We start from the raw sequence: 22322 nt of genomic DNA on the forward strand, positions 1-22322 counted from the left end.
TTTCAGCTTTGTGCGATTTGTCAGACTTCACCTTTAAATGGGACACGAGCCAGCAGTTAGTGGAAGTCATGAAATGCCGCTAAAAACATATAGGAAAAGGTTTTTAAAAAGGTTGAGTTCTCTGGTGTTTTCTATAGCAAAGTCTCAAAATTTTACATTTTCAAGATTTTGATATTTTCTGTTAAAATATTTTGAAAAATAGGCCTTTATAATGAAAAGGGAATACTGGAGTACTGTCTTGGTAAGACAGAAGCAATAATGGAGTGATTATAGTAATCAGTGTTATTACCACTTATCAATTATTACCTTTTAATTATTAAACAGTAGTTTGTCATAGACATACTATCATAATTATATAAATTGTGCAAAATATATTAAGCAATTATGCTGTACTGGGATAATTTTTCATATAAAATGACTACATTGTAACAATATTTATGCATATGTAACACGTACCAGTTTGAATATGTCAAGCTTTATTTGCTTTCACCATTGAGGTAAATTTAGTAGTTTTCTAAGGGACTCTTTCTGTTGACCTGTTGCTGCCACATTCTGTCGCGTTTACGCAGCAGCGTTTGTGCTGTGAAGCTCAGCAAATCCGCAGTGCTTTACTACAGACTGCAGATGGCGCTGTAATGCCCTAATTTCATCTGTGACGGTACATGTGATTGCCTGAATCAACACACAGCAAACCATTAACGGAAACAGTTTGAAGAAACATGCCCCATTACGCATAAATGACATTCAGGTGGATCAGTGTTCTAACAGACTGTAAGCAGAAAATGGTTTTCCCTATTGGGAAATAAAAAAAAAAAGAACAGATTTCTAATGCAAAATTGTTTTGAAACGACTCACCATTTGTGTCAGGAATAAATAATGTGTGTCAGGAATAAATAAATATTTACTCAGAACATCTCTTCCTTATATTAGCTGCTTAACTCTTGATAACCACAAGAAAACAGACACAATTGTTAAGGCAAGCTCCAATAAAACTATCTTCATACACATCCCAATTTTACAAAGCAGCACCAAGCTGCACAGTTTTTATTGTTTCTTTTCACATCTCAGCATGACTCCATCCTGCAACCTGTTGTTTGTTTGTGCCACTCTAGACTGAATCACCGAGAAACCTGATGACCTCCTGCCTCTTGACACTATTTGTTTCTCTCGCCTCTTCCTCTGAGCTCTACTGATATATACTGCTAAAAAAAAATAAAGGGAACATTTCACTTTAATTTTGTGTGTGGCTCCAAATCCAGGCCTCCATTGGTTAATAAATTTGGTTTCCATTGATGATTTTTGTGTGATTTTGTTGTCAGCACATTCAACTTTGTACAGAACAAAGTATTCAATGAGAATATTTCATTCATTCAGATCTAGGATGTGTTATTTGAGTGTTCCCTTTATTTTTTTGAGCAGTGTAATTTGAGTCAACATAAGGAAACAATGAACCAAACTGAGGCAAAAACAAAATGACACAGCTGCAATTCTAATTGGAGTTAGACTAAGAGTGAAAGTTGTCTTCTTAGAAATGCCTGCTCTGCAACGCACTGGAAGGTTATTATTGATTTATTTGGGGGGGGTTTGTCTAATAAAGTCAGATAATTACTGCTGAATTGAGGCTTAGACACTTTAAATCTGTTGCATTTAAACATAGAGTGATTCATATCAATGAGAGAGGTTGGAACTGAACAAAAATACACAAACACGTTTCTGCCTCCTCCTTCCTGAATTACTGTAATGCTGCCTGACACAATATCTTTATTTTTTCCAAACTGGAAGACAAGATGAGCTAGGAACTGTTGACAAAATTCAGCATTATTATGCCCCAAAGCAATTTTCAAGATAAATAACAGTAGAGTTTCCAGGGCAACCAAACAGCCAGTGGAGATGCTGCCAAGGACATCGGTGACGTAGGTATGGATTTTCTAGAATTACCTCTAACCTTCTGGCAGGGCTAATCTCTTCACTTTTGGCAAATTTGACTTTAACAGCAGTGATAAATAACACCCACTCAACCCCTGGCTCCGCATGGATTGGTCTTTTCATGCTTTGGATTTTTCTTCCCTCAGCCTTCCAAAAGGGCATGAGTTTTCTGATAACATAGAGGATTGCAACAACGGAGTAATAAAAACCATAACTGTGTAATATTGTGTAGTTCCTTTTTATTTTTACTTTTTTTTTTAGTTTTTGTTTTGTTGAGTAAATATGATATTTCACTTTAATAAAACATAATGACTTATTTCATTATTTTACAGCCTTAAAGTTACAATTATTGCATGGACATTTTCTGTAATGTATTGGGAAAATGTGATATAATCATATAGAGACAGTTACTTAATTAAATACTTCATAAAACACAGGCACAGGTTGCTCCTTTCCCCAATATTTTCAACTTTAACATGAAAACAAGTCGCAGCATAACCACTCTACTGTTTATTAATTAACCTTAAGTATAGTATTACCAAACAGCTGTTCTTATTTGGTTATTGTTTTAACTACTTGCTCTTTTACCTTGGCAAGCTTAACAATCCATGTTGGGCATCGAACTGTGCCTGCAAATGGCTGGGGAATAAAGTCCTTGTTTAGAATCTCATTTTTATTTTTTCAGCTCATGTAAATGATCTGCAGTTGTTTATTATTAACTTGTTCTATCGGGTGGTGGTGTAACGTTGTGGGGCAAGTGTTCTTAATTTATTGCCCACTAAGCAAAATCAAATTTTCTGATCTGGGGAATGCTGACAACATTTTGAGTCCATGCCACAGAGAATTCAGGCAGTTCTGAAGACAAAAGGTTGTCCGACCTGCTACTAACAAGGAGTGCCTAATGCAGTAGTAAAGGAGTGTCTTTTAGTACTGTTTGTTTTGGTTTTCTATCAAACCCCAAACTTTATTTTGTCTTCCTTGTGTTTTATCAGCTTTATATCTATACTTTAATCATAACAACCTTTAAAATCCCTTCAGAAATCCACTCTGTGTCCTAAACTCCCATCATATCAGTGGACATCATCTGCGTCTAATGTTCAATTTTCCTGAGGCTATTGATTCATTTTCTCTTTGTTTTCTCATCGTCCCTCCCAATGCTCCAGGCTCTGCTACCACCTCACATAGAAACAGCAGTCTCTAGGGACTTCTTCTGTTTTGGCTCTCGTGCTAGTTAGTCATCTCCTTTTTCCAAAAGCGTAGCAACAACCAACATCATAAGGAGAGCAAGGAAATTGACCTAAAAGCCAACATACAGTATTTATGTCTTGAGGTTTGCTGTCGCTGGAACAAATATCGACTAAAAACTTCTCCCTGGTCTCTCTCCTGCAACAAATTTTCACTAAACACCCCCTCAGTCGCACCTGTTACACAGCCGAATCCAGCCGCCAAAAGTGAATCCTTCATGTGTGGGCAGTGAGACGGCTTCACCAGCAGAACTCGCCCAACGTTAGCTGCTCTCACAACAGAAGGAAGCAGCAAACGCAGAAGAGAATCCACCTGCAACCTGAAAGCAGCTTTGGAGACGGTTTGTCTCAGACCTTGGAGAGCACACTTCACTGTGAGGATTAAATATGTACTGTTCTGTAACACATCTGTGTCGTGCTCTAAAGCAGTTTGAATCTAACTGGCATATTTGCCTGGATCTACAATAATGCTAATTAACGCAGGCCAACTTCTGTCTCTGCAGATATGAGGAAGCCAAGTGAGCTGCTGCAGCAGGGGGGATATGAAGTCCCAGTCCTCACTGCAGGAGTGTGTGTCACTTTCAAGCTGCAGGAAGAAAAAGCACTGCCTAATTTGGAGATGATGAGCTTGTTTTACTCGCTGCATGTCTTTCTGCTCGCAAAAAGCAACATATGAATACGTACACAACAGCCTGACCGGACATGGAAGACATTTTCTTTCAACAGTAGCAACAATTGATTTTGTAGTACAATAAATACAATGACTGCTACATTATCATTATGCACTCAAAACTGTCCTTTTCCATAATGTTGCACAGTTTGACTTCTATCATCGGTACAATATCCTGCGAGTGAAACTAACAGAACTTTGGAGGAATTTAAACACAATACACCACCATGTCGTTAAAAGACAACTAAAGGTCAGTCACACAATTTAGTGACAGAAACTGCATTTGTCTCATTTGTGCGTATAATTTGTATGCTGTATATATTATTTATGGCGGTTAAGCATAAACACAGTGAAAAAGGCACGTCTTTGTTCTGTGCTGCGGTTGAGCTTTGTTGTGTTCAGTCAACTGAATAGATTAGAATGATATAATTTACATTTAAAACAGTTTTTTCCCCCAGTAACTCAATGTTTGCTGAATGACACTGAAACAGAAATGGCAATTAAAATCTAACCACAAATTAAGTTCAAGGTCTACTAACTAACTAACTAACTAACTAACTAACTAACTAACTAACTAACTAACTAACTAACTAACTAACTAACTAACTGAGGTTCATAACATCTCTTTCAAACATTATCAGTCTTTATTAAATAAGCATTTATTTTGCTATTTCATTTGTATTTTTGCTACAGAAGCAAAGATAAGCCAATACAGTACTAAAGGATGCAATATGAAAAGAGAACACTGATTGTACAAATCAAAAATATTTGTGTGAATCACAATCAACTGCCTTGATGCTGAAATGTACTGTACAAATAAATTTGATTGACTGATTGAATCAGACTGAGATAACTGGAGATAGCTGCTGTAATATAGCAATAATGTTGCAATAATCATTCATATTTCTGATTTTCCTTCTTAACCAAATATGCTCTGCAACGCAGCCTCACAGCAGAAACTGGTTTATTTGGTCATTTAAGCTATCCAGTCGACAGTACATTCTTTCTCGCCATTAAAACGTCTGGAAACATAACAGAAATAAAATGGTTTTTTTTTTACAGCTCTGAGGTAGGACGCAACCTTACAGTAAAACAAAGGTGAACTCAAAATTATCTGCACTTTGTGGAAAAAAATAAAAATAAAAATCTGCAAATGCGTGTTTATCATTTCACAGCTTTACAATATTGAATACACTTTAAAATACACGTGCATACATACGTGCACTCATTGACAAGCACATTCTTTTAACTGCATAATATTTTACACTAAAGAGAAACATGCCCTGGATACAAAATACAAGAAAAGCAAGAAAATGTGTGCAATTACTGTAGAGTTCTAAAAGATTTCTGTAAGTCATCAATCCCGAACTTTGCACTTATTAATTATTATTATTTTTTATATCTTAGCTCAAAATGTCTCGCGTCAAACCCGATTCTTATATCTGGCACACAACATTGTGCTCTGACACATATTTAGGAACTTCTATATGCAGGTGTTAAACTGCACTGTAAATACTTAACTGTTTTGCACAACTGTCTGCAGAGTTATCTTAAATACACATTTTGCTAAAATGAACAATTATCTCGACACGAGAGAACAGCATTTGCATGCAAAATTACAAAACAAACAACCTGTTCAACGAAAAACTACACCTTGATATCCAATGGGCAGATTTAAACCTGACAGGAAGGTCAGATTAGACTCCAGTGATTACACCTGAAAACCTGATCACATTGAGAAAAATCCAGCAAATGAAAACCTAAACTTGGAAATGGTGGTTAAAAAGTGGTTGAGAAGATGATTTATCAATGAGTCACAAGTGATGGCGTTCACATCAGCCAGGAGGAACAACAACAGAGAACTCCTCGTAAGTGACACGACAACCTTGCAGCCTCAATTTCATTAATTGCAACCAATCATTTGAAAAAAGATTACCTTGGCACATGAAACAAAATCTTTCTTTGTAGCTCTACTGAAACTAGTGGAAAATAAGAATGAGAAAACTGGAAGTACTTGAACTGAAATATGTCTGCTGGTTGGTGTTGTAGTGGAGTTGAGTTGAGCTGGCAGTATAAATGAGACAGGAAAAAACTTTTCTAAAATCATGTCCACATGCCAAGATTAACGCAGTCATGGATTAGAAAGATGGGATTAATGAAGAACGTTTTCGTGTTCAGTAGTTAACTCGCTCCCAGTTAATATGCCTCCAATTAACCCCGCAAATTAAAAATTTGGAGTCGATGAAAAAATGTAGACTTTTTCTATATAGTTGCACAGTTGTACACATAAGGCAATCTCGCTCTGAAACCGATCTGATCGTTCATCAAGTCGGGTGCTGAAAGGGGGAATTTAGCGTCACTGTGGGTTCCCTCGGCTCCACTCGCCTGGGCCTGTTCATCATTTCACATTCATTCTGTCGAACGTTCTCCTCGTTCATGTGCGATACCTCCGTGGAGCCCGCCTCGAACCCAGGCCCCGTGTTGGCCACGTGGACTACATGGACTTTGTTTCTGCCGTTCTTAATGAGGATGCAGCTGAAGACTTTCTTGAAACCTTTGCGGAAGTGTTTGGACACCAGAGCATACACAATGGGGTTGACGCAAGAGTTGGCGTAGGCCATGCAGTGAGAGAGTAGCCTGAAGGCATAAGTGGTCTGATTGAAAGGGAAGTCTCCGTATAGATAGCACAGTATCACTACGTGGTACGGCAGCCAGCATATGCAGAAGAGCACAGTTACAATGATGATCATCTTGGTGACTTTACGCTTGGCTCTCTTAGATTCGGACATACCATCCAGTGGGTCGACGGCCGTCCAGAGGTACTTGATGGTTCGGGTGTACGAGAGGCTCACAACCAGCACGGGAATGACGTAGCCAAACAGGAAGGTGCAGGTGTCTAGGACCTTGCGGTTCTGCTCCTCCCAGCCGGGGATACACACAGTGCTGTTAGCAAAATCAATCAGGTCATAGTAGCTAAGATATGGGCCTGCAAAGACCAAGGAGAGACCCCAGATAACCACCATGGCGACCATTGCATTACAAGGGGTTCTCAGCTCTCTGGAGCGCAGAGGGTAGCGGATGGCCAGATATCTGTAAAGATAAAGACAAACAAATTCAGTCTGTTCTTAATGTTTCATGGTGTGATTGTAAAGTGAATACAATCATCTGTCATTCTAAATGTTACCAATAATTACCAGTATTTATTATCACAAAATATCAGACACGTACAACCTGAACCTCCTCAGAAGTTGCTGGCTTATTAAAATTACTCCAAAGTAGCATTGGTGATACCTTCAGGAGGTCACAAAAGAACTCTAAACAGCAAAAGGAAATTTGATAAAAATTTGTGTCCAGGAAACATTTCCAAAGCTCTGTATACAGGAATTAAAATTACAATTCGATAAACAATAAAAGACTTTGTGAAGGGAGAATAATTATACCTGTGAGTTGTAACCAAAGACAACACCAATGTTCATTGTTCATGGTTAAAGGTTTTTGAGTCAGTTTTTGATATTGGTGATGCAGCTCCCTGCACGGTCTTTGTATTTGTCAAACTCCCTGTTAATGACCATAAAGTAGTCTTAGATCTTTTTCTTGTTGTTTTGATTCTTTCAGTTTGTGTCTAATTCACAAACTGAAAGAATTAAAATTAACTAATTCCATTAATTAATTTTCCAATGAAATGAATTACTTTCTTTGACGGTTAAGACATATGCAGTGCAAGAAATGCAGACTGCTGAAAGTTGTCCGATTTCATCCCACATAACATTAGTAAATAAACTGGTAAGCAAATTCATTTTTATTTCCAGTATTAGAAATAATGCTTTTAGTGCTTGGATATTCAACTCCGGCGCTGATAGCGAAGTAATTTTAAGTCCTTACAGGAAAACTTTCCACTTAAATTTACCCTGCAAGCCCTTCTGAAGGCATGAATGGTACACACACTCAGCATGAGTCACCTAGTTTTTTTTTCTTTTTGCTGAACAGAACAAAAAAACAGTTTGCCTTTTCTATTGTACCTAAAAACATTAATGGAACTTTGTAACACTGGGTGCAGCATTCACAAAGAGGATTTTTTATTACTTTTGTACAGTCTGATCTTAAATTTGATTTGATGAGATGGGTCTGGACTGGAAAAGCACAGGTAGACAAAAAGATAATGACAAAAACATTTATGAACAATAAAAAACAAGTATAAAAACAATAAAAAAGTATGATATTGTGTTATGTTCTATATACTTACATACAATATGTATGAAAACAAAACGTATTGCTAAAAATCAGGGAAATATTTAATAAGATAGCCTTTCACTTTCACTTTTCTGTTTTAAGGAATTTGATGTTGTCTAAAAACTGACAGGAAATATGCACTAGTAACAAGAGAACATGATCTGTGTTTAGGACAGGTGTTCGCTAAACGTGCAATTTGTTGAAATGTTTTAATGTCTATTTGGATACAATGAAGAAAATGAAGTCAGCTGTTGCTTTCCATTAAACCACACGGTGATAATATCATCATTACAACGGATTTCGCAGTGGTTTAGCCGTTATCAGTGCTGGCGCACTGTGTGAGGGTCTGTTTTAAACTGCTGTGTGAAGCTTGCTTGTTTCCTCTACAATATGCGTGTTATTTATCAGGCTTTCTTGGACAGTCCTGAAGCATGCGTGTTCGGATTGTGGATGATTCTTAAACGGCCTTGGGTCCCAGCCTGTCTAAAATGTCACCTTCTTTTGGCAGGCGAGAACTGGCTGGACATAGGACATTCGCATCCCTTATCTGAATGTCAAAGTTTTGAAAACTAAACAAATGACTCACAAAAGAAGCACATTATCATGCCCTATTTTTTTTGATTAGATATTTGTGTTTGTAGCTTAAAGTTGCGTGAGCTGAATGTCCTCTGACAGGTGTCCCCAATGTTTCAGCTTCTTTCAGCTTCTCTTGCAGTGATTTTAGGCAAAACAGCACATACATCTGTCAGCCTTTTCCATTTATGAAACACTTCAGTCACCTCTCCAGAGGCAGAAAGGACATCTTCTCTGCTCTTTGATATTTCCCTGAAATGGTTGCTAAAGGCACTTATGTTTGACATGAAAGGCAGAAAGAAGACACTTTGAACCTACTTGAATGAAGCCTCAGTGGTTCGAACAACTAAAGTCCCTGTTTGCAGCCATCCGGCTTTATTCATAGGCGGAATTTGAAAGAAATGTTCATTTTCATCATGTTGATTTGAAATTTGGGATTTAAAACAATGTTGTAGCAAGAAAAATGGGCATCCTTTAATTCCACAGATGTGCTACAAAGACAACAGTTACACTGACTGACTTGGCTCAACCAAGAAGTTACACATATTTATTACACTTATTACAGTATTTAGTGCACTTTGTGTTTCATACCCTAAAATGTACATACAAAAACACAAAATACATTTTCAACATGAATGATCTATGGAAACCACCATGCTTCACCTGGAAATACTGTAAAGCATTTGTCTTCTTGAACTTTGATTTCATTCCCAGTGAGGATTCTCCACTCAAAGGCCTTCTTTTCAGATTTTTTTTTCTGTGTATGTGGGTCTGTATTTATACCACAAAGAGTGTAGGAAAAAAAAAAAACAACAAAAAAAAAAAAACAGAAGAAATGTATTATTAACAGCCTGACTCAGAGCTTCAGTTTTTTTTTTTTTTTTTTCAGAGGAGGAAACAGTGAGTGAATCCTCTTAAGGGTAAACACGGCCAGTATGAGTGGAGATTCTGCTGCAGTGAGCAACTCCTCAATGACTGTCCATACTGACAGAGCTGATTATGCTACCCAACAACTGTAATAATTACTCACTGCTTCCTCTGCGTGGGGGAATCATTTTTAGCCAGGGACGCTGCATGATTGTCTCATAAGATATTCAATTACGGCTTAATTGTCTTGTGAGGTCATGTGAGTCTTTCATTAATTCTGTTCATGTGTGCCTTTTGGGGCTAGAGCCTGCTTTCTTCACATGGGAAAAATGCATTCTGTGAGGTTAGCCAATGTTGTTAAATTATTCGTTGCAATAAACAAATAAAATAAAATAAAGTAAAATAAAAATGAAGACCTTGAATTTATATTTTTACCTATAAACATTTACATTCAAATGTGAGAAAACCAAATAGGTGAAAAATTACACACGAATAGATGTCACATCTCATAATGCATGATTATATTTTAGCTTAAAAATTGTGGTTTCCATAGGAGTCCATTATAATTTTTGTCGTCAAGTAATCAATTGCTTCGCTAAGATCAAAATCAATATTTTATCCTTGACACATTCAATTTTGGCATATGAGGAGTTAAAATCCTGAAAATTATTCAGTATTTGACATCTGGCAAAAAAAAAAAAAAAATAAATAAATAAATAAATAAATAAATAAATAAATAAATAAATAAATAAAAATTAACCCCAAAATGTGGAAGACGGAAAAATATTTACTGTTTTTATCGTGGCTGTTTGAAGAGTACATCATTTTTCTGTTATGAATTGTGAAGGTGGTAACTTTGAAATTGGATTCTTCACAAAAACTAATAATTAAAATGTCAAGTAAGCCATATAACAAGGAATATTGTCGGTCTGACTAAAAAAGCCTTTGATTCCGTTCACCATGACATCTGAATTAGTTGGATTACAAACATTGGTTTTTGAAATAGTCACCTGATATGATTAATGAGTTAAATTTTTTGTCATTCAAAATCAGTGCAGACAGTCAATTTATAATCTGATGCTATGATACTACATATCTGTGTGCCTCAGGATTTTATACTAGGTCCAATTGTTTTTCTTATTTGTTTTTATGCTGATGACTCCACTCCTTGTACATCTAATTCGACTATGCTACCTTGAGGTCATCATGATGAAGCTCCAATTTTCTTCAAAATGCCCTTGTCATGCTAAATTTTAAAATACAAGTGAAATCAAACATGGTGTTTTAACCATAACTTACCTTAAATTGTTAGTAAATATCAGTGGTACAGCATTAGAACTTATTTACTTCAATTAATATTTAGGTTTCTGGCTTGCTCACAGTATTTAGACACTTGTTGCATGAAATCAAATCAAGACAAAGGTGTATTTATTCATCTCATAAATACACGTATCTGTAAAAAAAATGTAAGTAGAAAACAAATCTGTATTGAACACGTTCCTTTTTTTTTTTCTTGGGAATCGATGCAATTCCCGATAAATTTCTGAGCATTACCAATATTGGGATTCATCTGCAAAATATATTTGAGCAGATTTATTTCTCTTTCAGTTCTTAAGGATTAAGATTTCAATAAAGACAGACTGTTCATTTCAAAGGTTAAAAGAAAGAAGGCATTCATGAGTTGCACAGCTACAGCTTTAGAGTATTCTGAGAGAATAGTTATTAATTTATGCATGTGCGTGTGTGATGTATTAGTTCTCAATAATGAATCACGGCCTTTAGGGAAGGGAGGAATTTCTTAAGGCTTGATGGGCTTGAATTAGTCATTTGAGTGGGGTGTATTTCTAATTTAAGACCCAAAATAAAACCAACAGTGGAACAAAGAATCGACAAAAGATTTTCCTCATGCCTCCACACATTCATTGCTCTAGAGGTAAAATAAGAAGGTAAACAAAACTTAATGAGGATGTTCGATCAACAAAATGCTGTATTAAAGATTTTTATTGGTATTACATTTTTAAATCTAATCAAAATAGTTAAAAGAAGTGAAGACTAGCTCAACGTGATGGGATTGCAGAGAACATGTTGCTTTGAAATGTTTGTAATGACTTTGAAACAAACGCCTTACTGAAAATCTGAGCTAGAATTAGAATACAGCTAAATTGGAATAGAGTTAATTAGGAGTTAGGTTAGAACAGAATAAATCTATTTAATCCCAAACATTAATCGACTTACCTGTCAACTGATACAGCAGCCAGCGTGAAGCTGCTGGCGTACATGGTGAGGTTGATGAAGAAGTGGACCACTTTGCACATGAAGGAGCCAAACACCCATCCCTCCAGAGAATAGATGGTGGCTTGGAAGGGAACGCAGAAGATTATGAAGAAGAAGTCGGCCACACTCAGGTTGAGTATGAACAGGTTGGTCGTGTTGTATCCGAGCTGGCCGCTCCGCAGCAGCACAGCGAGCACCAGGCTGTTGCCGATGGTGCCAAGCAGAAAGATGAGGGAGAAAACCACAGAGACGATCACACTGGTGGGGTTCAGCTGGTAGCTTTCAGAAACGTTGGCCTGTCCTCCTGTCCAGCTGAAATCCTCAAAGTCAGACATTTTGGTGAATCTAGAATGAAAGAAGAACAATAATTTAAGCATGCCTGAAAAGACACTTATGGTGCACGTCTTAAAATGAAGGCTATGAATACATTTAGAAAAAGAGCCAAATCCTCTGAGCACGGTGAATGTGCTGACGTGACGACAAAGGTCGTCTCATGCAGGGTTAATTGCAACGGAAATGACAAGCCTCGAATCAGCTGAATGTTTTTCTCCAAAAGTTTTGGAAACGGTTCACAAATTTGCACAGACCAACAAAAATAAGCCTATATAAAGGACAGTGATGTTCAACCAAACAGTAACTAGCAAAATGTTATTTGTGGAGAAAAACTACATAGAGATGCTGGTGTAAGTTGATGGCGAGATGGATGGAGGTAAATGCAGGGAAACTGTTGAAGAAAATCTGGAGGATGCAAATGATTTAACGCTGAAAAAGATGTTGAAAAGCAACCTGCTAAATATATATGATGGTTTGACTTCTTGATTAGTTAATTAATTGAAAAATAGTGGAAAAAGGTTTTCAAATAATGACAAAAACTGATCAAAGCAAATGCAAATGTTGCTCAAATTTAGCAATAATAAATTTAGCGATAAATTTATGTTTAATCAAATAATAGTTTTGTTTATTTTGGGGGGGTTTGTTTTCTGCCAGGTGCATCTTTACTGTTTCGATGCTATATAATTATCTGATGCACTGCTGCAGTTGACTTTAAGAGGTAATTGGACCAATAAGCGACTCGCTGTGCCCGAGCTCAGCTCCACTCCACTGTAATTGAATGGATCGCTTCTCTAACCCACCGCTATCTGAGTGCTCCGCTTAAATTTACTCAGCGAAAACAAAAAGAGCAGGAGCTCATCTGTGGATATTGGGATGCTTCCCTTCATGCCATGGCTATATAGAAGCATTGATCCCTACCAACAATCAGCACTAAGGGACCCACTCCTCTCTGTCATATTCTGGCCTGAAACAATGTCATATTGAACCCTCTGACGTGCAAGCAATGTCTCCAATGACGTCAATCTGCTCTCATGTCACAGGTACTCTCATTTCACATTGCACAGCAGCCATCGGTACGAAATTGAAACTAAAGTGGTCCACTTGGTGGTGAATCATAGTCACACACACAGAAAAATATGTCTAAACACGCTTATATTCCAACAAAGAGAGTGTTTGATTTTTTTTTTTTTTGTGTGTGTGTGTGTGTGCTGAAAGGTGCTAAAAAACAACAGCGTTTGTTATTTATTATTTCCCTTACTATAACGAGACCATTTTTGGCAGTTAATCGTTAAAATCCAGTTTATAATTACAGGTGCTAAAGGACGTAATGGGTGTATGGTGACAAAGAGGATATGCAAAATTCCAATTACGCATGATCATCTTCTCTAATTGTGCAATTAGATCATTTGTGAAATGAGGCAATATCTGCAATTAACCCATAATCCACAGACGCCTATTTATCAGCACCAACATTTGTTTTTATTGCTGGTTCCGCATCACAACTTTGAGTGGCAGATTTTTTGCTCTGGGGGTGATCGTCGGGCTTTGATGCTGCAGCCTCTCAGAGGATGTGACGGACAGGACAAAGAGGCTGGGGTGTATTTGTTTCAAGTGTGTTTTTATCAACTCTCCCTTTTTCAAAGAAATTTTTTTTTTTTAGTGAGTAGACTTATAGGAACAACTTGCTCTTTGAAAGTGCCATTGATTTTCAGAAGATCAATATGAAGTCACTCTCAACGCAATGCACTTCATTTAGGAATTGTGCTCTTTGTAATAGCATTTGAGTGCAATTGTGCTCTAAAATTGAAGCATGTGAAAGTTTCAATCTACACTAACTACTGTCTTTTTCTTTCTCTTTCATTGGCACTGCGGTATTTATGTTACGGTTGCAATTTTGTATCGTTAATGAGATCAGAGAAAGGAAGCGACCCACGCCTATGTCACTGCTGCTTACCGACCTCATTCAGGGACCCAGCAGGTTCAATGAAGAGGAAGAAGCTGGAATTTTCTCTACAGCAAATGAGCAGCTTGATTAGGTTTGATAATGCTTTAATGAGAGACTACTCATCACCCTAATCAAAAGAATGTCCTTCCCTATCAAAGATTTGGCAAGGGCAGGCTGGAAACACCAACGTGAAAGATTCTTGAGTCGCAGCTGCCTGTTAAATAAAGAGATTGTTAATTTTTTGTTTCCAATCTCTTCGGAAACGATGGACATGTTTATCATCTGCCTTTTTAAAAAAATGTTATAAGTGTAATGGAAAAGTACAACGTTATATGTCAAGTTATTTCCAGCTACAGATTGAAAAAACAGATGCAGGAATGCCCCGATTAAATTTATAAGGAGGGGATAACACCTGCTGCCTGCTGCTGCAGAGGAATTTACTTCACAGCTCTGTACCAGATTTAGGCAGCGCTAAAACCATTTTCTTGTCCTTAAGGCTACGCAATTTGCACTGATATAAAATGTTCGTCTACAGCAATATGCCGGTGGTAAGACTTCAATCAGAGCCGGACGTGTTTTGGGATCGCTGGGATCAGAGGAAACGGGGACAGATGAGCAGATGCTTCATGGTCTGGTGCATGCAACACTAGACATGCAGTAAAATTCATAGGCTTTGGTTGTGCTCTGTGTGATGTATTTGGAGGTGTAAGCAGGAGTTAAAGAGAAGGAATCAGTAAAAGAGTAAAGGAAACAGGAAATCCAAAGAGAGATGAAGAGATTGACGGGGGTGCACCACAGCCAAAAACAGAGTCAGTGGAAATATATGAGCCTCAAAATAATTCATCCTAAATAAGAAGCAAGACTCAAACACCCACACTGTGAGAGTCAAAGTTAAGATATGACAAGATAAGCTATGTTTGTGATGAACAAATACATGCTACAGATCGGGATACTAAATGTTTGCCAGAATGGTTTATTTTTAACATGCATAACCAGCAACAGCAGGATGCAGAGCAGGCATGGGTGCTGCAGAGGAAACCTACCGGACTGATGATGCTGGACAGTATCCAAAGCCTCCCAATCGTCTCCGATTAGGTACAACACTCCCAGGGGACCAATGCTGTTATCATGCTGATTCCCTTTGTACAGACGTCTCTTCCCTACCAGCATCCGTCGCTGTCTGCCTGGGTCGCTGCTGTCTTACTCTCTTTCTCTGCCTGCCTCCCCCCCCTCACAAGAACTCCTCCTCCACATTCACTTTAATGTTCACACTTCACTGCAGAGAAGGATGGGAGAGAGCTGAGGTATGGAGGGAGGTTTTAACGCCCGCCGGGCTCACTGTCACTGTGTAAATCAGGAGGTCATCTGATAAACAGTTGCCAAGTATAACTGAGGATACCCTCTGAAGAGTGAGGACCCAGATCCTGGGTTGTTAAACAAACAGTTACCTTATTGCATCTCCATTTACATCGACAGTCATAGCCTGGTAAGAAGGAGACGGAGTTATTCACTGCAAGATGTTTGTTTTCTTATGAGCAAAATACATTAATATTCAAACGTTAATTATCTTTTGCTTACCTGAGATTGGGCTGTAAGGTCTGGAAGGGAAAGCCCAGACATTCTTCATCCCAGCATTACTCTCCAGCTCATTCCAGGGATCCCAAGGTGTTCAAAGTTTGGAAGAAGCTATTTATAGTCCCTCCGGCGGGTTCAGGATTTGCCCCAGGGTCTCCTCCAAGTGGGATATGTTGCATATTTTTGACAGGAGGCTTCTACTAGGTTGTCTCTATCACATGTCCAAACCATGTTGCCTCACCATGATGCAGAGAAACAGTGTACACTGAGCTTCCCTTAGATGACTGAGTTTCTCCCTCTGTTGGCCAAGTCAGGCTATTCTGTAGAGGAAGCTTGTTTTAGCTGCTTCTATCCTGGATCTAGTTTATCGATTGTGACTCGTTTCCCGTGACCAAGTGATGATTGGTCAAATGCTTAAGTGAGAGTTTTGCTCAATTCTTTGTTCACCTGAACAGACTGGAGAATCACTCACGTTACTCGAGACAATTTCTCTTTTGTTGTTGTTTTTTTTTTATATAAGAACAAAGTACTCATTGAAAACAACCCCAGTATCAAATAGTCCCAAAAGACCTCAAAAAATGCCTTGAGGGATGCAGTAATAAGGCTTCCCAAGATCCCCAAAACATATCTAGACCAGCCAAACAAACATCCAAGACCCTTCTATGGGGATAACGATCTGCTCTTCACAGACATTGAAGAGGAACATCAGCCACAACAGCCAAGAGTTTTCAGCATGAGGTTCTATCCATGGAGAACTTTTAAAATACTTTAGCAACCTCTACCATATTGATGGACTCTGCCACGCCCATTTTTATGTTCTGCACAATCTCTGCGTAATGTCTCGCATGACAATTTCATGCTAACAAATGGCAATTTGTTCTCATGGCTTCATGAATTCATCCTTGCAATGAGCAAAGCATAAGATGAGTAAAACCAGGAACCTTTGGACCAAACAAGACTTTCTCCAAACGTCAGAGGGTTCGGCATAAAAATAATCTCCTTCTTGCAGTCAGCTTGAGAACCTTCTCCTCACAAAAGTTGCTATATTTAAATAGTAGTAATTTAATGTAAATAAATGTAATTTAATGCAATGTAAATGTAAATTTAAATGTTAGTATTGAATACTTGTGTCAGGATTTCAGACCCTCCTCCAGATGGCCTGCGATGCTTTGCACCTTTCCCTTTCTCCAGCCGCTCATATTTCAATACACTGAACAAATGTTTCCACCTACTCCATTTCTCTACCACCTCAATGTTACAACAGGATAAAAAGTAGAAGAGGAAAAAGAATTAAAAGGATTTTAATAATGAATTTTGAGTGCAGGAATGGCAAGGAGAAAACCTAGTAATGCGACGGATTGCAAAACTTCCATTAGCAAAAATAGTGGTTTATGTAACTATCATTTGATGTTTAATTCATATTTGAATATCTTAGAATTTATAGGAAGACCAACCTTTCAAAACTGTAAAATGTGTACACTGCCAGGTTCTGCTTGTATATTAATGACCTACATGAAAGCTGTAAACATTTCCAGTGCCAAATGTAAGCAGATGATGCTGTAACATAACTGAAAGCATCCACAGGAGGTTTCAGAGACTGTAAGCAGACGGTTAATCTCCCAGTGGTTTAACAATCACTCTCTGTGTTTTACTTGCCCCCAAGCTGTTTCAGTGCTTTTCACAGTCAAATCACTTATTGCCAAAGCAAAATCTAAACGTACACAGGATCAAAGTGTTGTGTTGCGTTTTCAACTGAAAATTAAGTTACATTTTTTGTTTTCTATTAAATCTACGTTTAACCAGATAAAAACCCGCTGAGATCAAAATGTCTTTCACAAGAGTGAACTGGCCAAGAAAGGCAGCAGCATGCCACAGTGGCAAGTAAAACAGAATACAATGACAAAAAAATATAACAAAATCATTTAAAATAAATTAAATACAAACAAATTGACAATAAAGTGCAGTAGTTATGACAATAACCATTCAAAATGTAAAAGCAATGACAATTTAAGATGTGCAATACAGGCACTGTTGTCAGGATTACCATTGTTTTTTTTAAGACTGAACAAATCATTTTTAATTTTTTTTTTTTAAGTCAGGTTTAAAGTGCCTACTTACAATGTGACCAACTAGGATGTCAACACCAGATGGGCACAGCAACTTAGAAATAGAGAGGTTTTGTTAATTCAAGGGAGATATTTCAGTAGAGTCTCCATTTTCAGCTGAAAAACTCAACTAATATGGTCCAGGTATGTTCCAGCCGTACATAAGTTCTGATCTAGAGCCTCATTTTGCTGGACTAAATGTCCCTTCTGACCTAGAAATGCCTCAGAATCCCCCAGAATAACCGGAGTGAGTTGCCAATGAGGTGAATGTCAACATTTTCCTCTTCAACCAGTTATCCTCATTTTCTGATCTTGGATAGGACAGATCAATTTGTGTGGTTTCAGCATAATTATTATTATTTTTTTATTTCCAACATAAGTAATATTCCCATTTGTACTCAAGTAGTTTACTCCATTCGGCTTAGAGCATTAAATAGCCAAATACAGCACAAGGTTTAGGAACTAAGGAATCATCCATTACAGCAGACGATGGCAATGCCTCCAAGGTATCCCTGGATGCAGCCTGCAGGCGTCAGTTCATTAACTATGTATAAACACAAAAACATACTGCAAGTACATTTTCCCCACACACAAGCAGGTGATTGTTGGCGTTTAATGGCATCTCTGATTAATCTAACACTACACACCAACAGCCATGAACCAGTTATCTTTCTCCTCAGGTGATGATGTTACTTAATTTAAATTTAAATTATATGGTTGAGCTCTGAAATGTAATAGGTCTGGTGCTTATATGTTTTTTCCATTTGTTCATAGTCTGGTCTTTTTCTTTATCTTAATTCTGCATGGGTCCACTGCTCTGACTGTGCGTGACTTTTTTCCCCTTCACCTGTTTTGGAAATTGCTTTCGATCATGCAACAGAGACCAAGTAATAAAACAGAATTTCTTTCTGCTGAGATATTGACGAATGACTAAGGTTCACATCAGGAGCAATATACTTTGTCCTTCCTTTTGCAATGGGCTTTTAATTGTTTTTCTACATCAATAATTGACCAGGGGATGCAGTTTCAAGGAGAAATTTAATATTTACACTCCCATGCCAGGTCTTGGGGAAGAGATTATGATAAATTGTTTCAAAATGACATATATCTTAAAATAACATGCACACAACAACTTGAAAACAAACTATTATGTTAAAGTGAGAAAATAACATTAGAATACTATCTGGAGAAGTGAAACACTTTCAATTTGCTGAAGATCCTTGTAATTCAATTTTAGCATTCAATCACTTGGTCAGAGGCTATCAGCATCCCGCATCTGTAATAGATAATATTTGCACAGTTTTCCTTGGAAACTGTCTCCTGCAACTCTAATCTCTGGTTAGGCCTCTTAAAACTGTACTCTTCTGCAGATAAAGATATCCTATTGTTGATTTTGTTGAATCCTTCAAGTTATTTTTGATATATGCAGCACTTCTATAACAACTGAACGCAACATGATTACTTAATTGTGCTGTAATGTTGAATTATGTGCCTAGAAAATACATGATTCTGAGGGAGGGAGGATGCTTTCCGCGCCCCTTCAGAATGCATGGCTTTATGAAGTTCTTAAACAATGGCTAAACACACATTTGGACGACTTGTGAAAGCTTCAAATTAGAGTAAATACGCCAGTCAGACAAAAAAAAAAAAAACGAAATCTCACAAAAAGGCACAATTTGAAGAGCAGAAACAAAATCAGTGGTTAGTAAGGTCCATTTTTCACTTGATGTTCATGGTCCACCACCTCCTCTTTTTTCTTGTCTTCACACTGAAGGGTGGTGTGATTTATACAAAAGTAAATCATTCAAAGAAGCAAACTCATTTTTCACATTAATAACTGCAATTGCCTTGCTATCAAAGATTAATTTTCTTTCAGCTCTTTGTGCTAGATAGAGACCAGCATAAAGATATGCAGGGACAGACTGAAATATCTGTGTAGAAGAGCCTTTTTGTCCATTCGCTCGGCTTCGCAAGAAAAGGATCCAATTAAATCCAAAGGCAGAGGAGAAGAAAAAGAAGGAAGTGAAGGAAAAGTAGAAAAAAAGAGAAGATGGATAAAACCTTCTGTCCTCCAGAGCATTGGAACCACGCTTATAATCTTCACTAGAGGGTTGTTAGATGTTTTATCCTCTCTGATGTTTAGGCAAACTGTAATGGAATAAGATTGCTGCAAAAGTTAATATTACCACCACAAAATCAATTAAATATTTTTAATTTTTCTTGATAACTATGAAGGCTTCATGTACACTTTATCACTGTAGAAAGTAAAAAAATTGAATTAGATTTGAAGATTTCAGAATAAAAGACCAACTGGCATTTATCAATCTTTTGCTTTCCATCACTTAATGCATTCAGAAGAATAAGTTGAGTTATTCATAACTTTTTTCTCTCTCCATACATTACTGAAGGGAGCTGGAATAAAATTAACATATTTTGTATAAGCAAATTATTGTTGTTAATTAAATCTTGATTAAATGAATGTTGCTCTGTGGCTCTAATCTGAAGTCATTGCATGCAGATGTAATAATCCGTCCTGCTTCTTTCTCTCCTCCAGTAGTCTATCCATCAAACTTTCAAGTTGCTCACGCAGCACCAGCTGTAGTTGTTTCCTGTTGGCTGTGATAAAGGTTTTCACACTCTCAAAGTCCATTTCTAAGCGTAAAAGCTTTGCCCTTTAAAGAGAACCTCACTTTCGTATTTACGTCTGCACTGATTCCGCTGTCTGCAGAACACACACGAGTCACTCAAGCTCCAAGCATTGTCCTGGTCTTCAGCGTGCTCCGGTACGGACAGAGAATGTTTATGGTCAATTCATTAGGGACAGGCGCTGATTGATCTCAGGCAGGTGCGCGACTTGACTCTGGACACTGGATTTTTTTTTTTTATGAAACAGCATTCACTTGTAGCCTCAGAACCTCCAGCCTGACACATTTCACCCCACCCCTGTTCAGAGCGCGCGCTCTGACTGTTTGATGGCATCACTGTCAGCATTCATCCATCAATAACCTGCGGGCAAAACAACAACATCCACACAGACCGAATACCTGTTGGACTTGAAACAAAACACGTTGTTTTTTTTTTTAAAGGACACAGCACTGTCAATATGTCACATATGTTCTGCTTTTAAATATTGCAGTTTCCAATTTTAAGCTCTGGATTATGTTTCCTTTTTTTAAACTAATTTGTCTGCATTTAAAAAAAATAATAAGAAGATTAATTGAGAAGGAGAAGGACAAATGACACAAGTTTGAAAAATGTTTTACACACAAAAATAGAAAATTATGGGAAGCAGATTATTATTATGAGACTGAATGAAGTGACTACTGTCAGCATGTCTTTGTCTCTTTCTACTTAGGAGAATAACAGGACAGATTGTTTATGTGTAAGTGCTCTCAGCACTGAAACAGGGACTCTGAGCTAAAACTGAAATTGACATTGGAAGTGAGACAGACAGCGATGATAAATTTAGATTCCCACTATTGTTCAGAGGTTTCAAAACAACTTCTTTTGTGAATGCTTCAAAAATATCACACCCTCTCCATATAAAGAGAATAAGTGTCTTATTCTTTAATGAATTCTCTTTCTCAAGAAAGACATGTTTCACGATTTTAGTGAGACTAATTAATCACACAAGCTTTTATTTAGGGGAAGGCAGGTGAAAACATTTGCGTATACTTTTTTACATTATTATTTCTATTTGAAAGTAGGATATAACCATAATAATTACGGGTTGTTTTGTGTTGACCTGTCACAAATCGCAGTTGTAATGTAACAATTCTGAAAATGTTCAGCTGGGTGTGTAAATAATTGTGTTTGACTGTTGCACGGCACACATGTTCAAGAGTATAAATTCACAAGTGATGCTGGCACGTTGTCGACCCTGACTCACGCTGATTCCAACTTAGAACATGTTTCACTGCCTATTAATGAAGCAGGGCCGTCCCCGATTTACAAAATACAATAAAGAAGGGGGGAGAACAATAGCCTGAGCCAAAGCAAACAGTTTTGTTAGGACGATGATGGAGCTCTGCCCTGACGAAAGACAAATTAAGATTCAGAAATACCTTTGGGTGTTGTTTTGTGTGAATGTTTCCATGGTAACAGCAGATGGATTACCACGAAAGGACGACGAAAAAACAACAACGAACGATTGATTTGTGTGACATTTCTCAATAGTTGCCTACATTGAGGCTTGAATTATTAAAAAGCAGCTTGCGACACCGAATCAAACATATTTCTGCTCGTTACTCAGTGTCTCTGCAGAGCTGCGAGGCTGTGGGGGTCTCAGTAGCAGTCTGTCAGCTACGGTTTGCTCACACCAAGTTATTTAAGGCAGGTTTCTAACCTCAGCTACATGCCAAAACTAATTTGCTTACTTATTTTAACATTAAAGAAAGATTAACAAACAGAAAGCCATCCATGCTTTTATCATGAAGGCTTAAAAAAGTGGTTTAAAGAAGTGCTTTGTTTAGATGACGCCCTACGTTCTTCTGCGTTCCTGTAACATGGCGATAAACAGAGCAAACTGAAACCCTTGGATGTGTAGCCTGTGGGAAAACAGCTCAAGTGTTGACAAGCAG

The 22322-nt window shown here is 37.6% G+C and overlaps 1 protein-coding gene across 1 annotated transcript; it reads right to left on the minus strand.

Annotated features, from left to right (window-relative positions):
• Positions 1–4481: 4481 nt before the first annotated feature.
• Positions 4482–14311, minus strand: galr2b (galanin receptor 2b). Its single transcript, XM_015012889.2, has 2 exons — positions 11746–14311; positions 4482–6930 (listed from the first exon to the last, which is right to left on the minus strand). The coding sequence occupies exons 1-2, from the start codon at positions 12159–12161 to the stop codon at positions 6165–6167; spliced, it is 1182 nt and encodes a 393-aa protein (XP_014868375.2). The 5' UTR covers positions 12162–14311; the 3' UTR covers positions 4482–6164.
• Positions 14312–22322: the final 8011 nt, after the last annotated feature.

This window comes from Poecilia mexicana, unplaced genomic scaffold (assembly GCF_051168715.1).
Source record: "Poecilia mexicana isolate PSO_F unplaced genomic scaffold, ASM5116871v1 scaffold_8, whole genome shotgun sequence".
Lineage (NCBI taxonomy): Eukaryota > Metazoa > Chordata > Actinopteri > Cyprinodontiformes > Poeciliidae > Poecilia > Poecilia mexicana.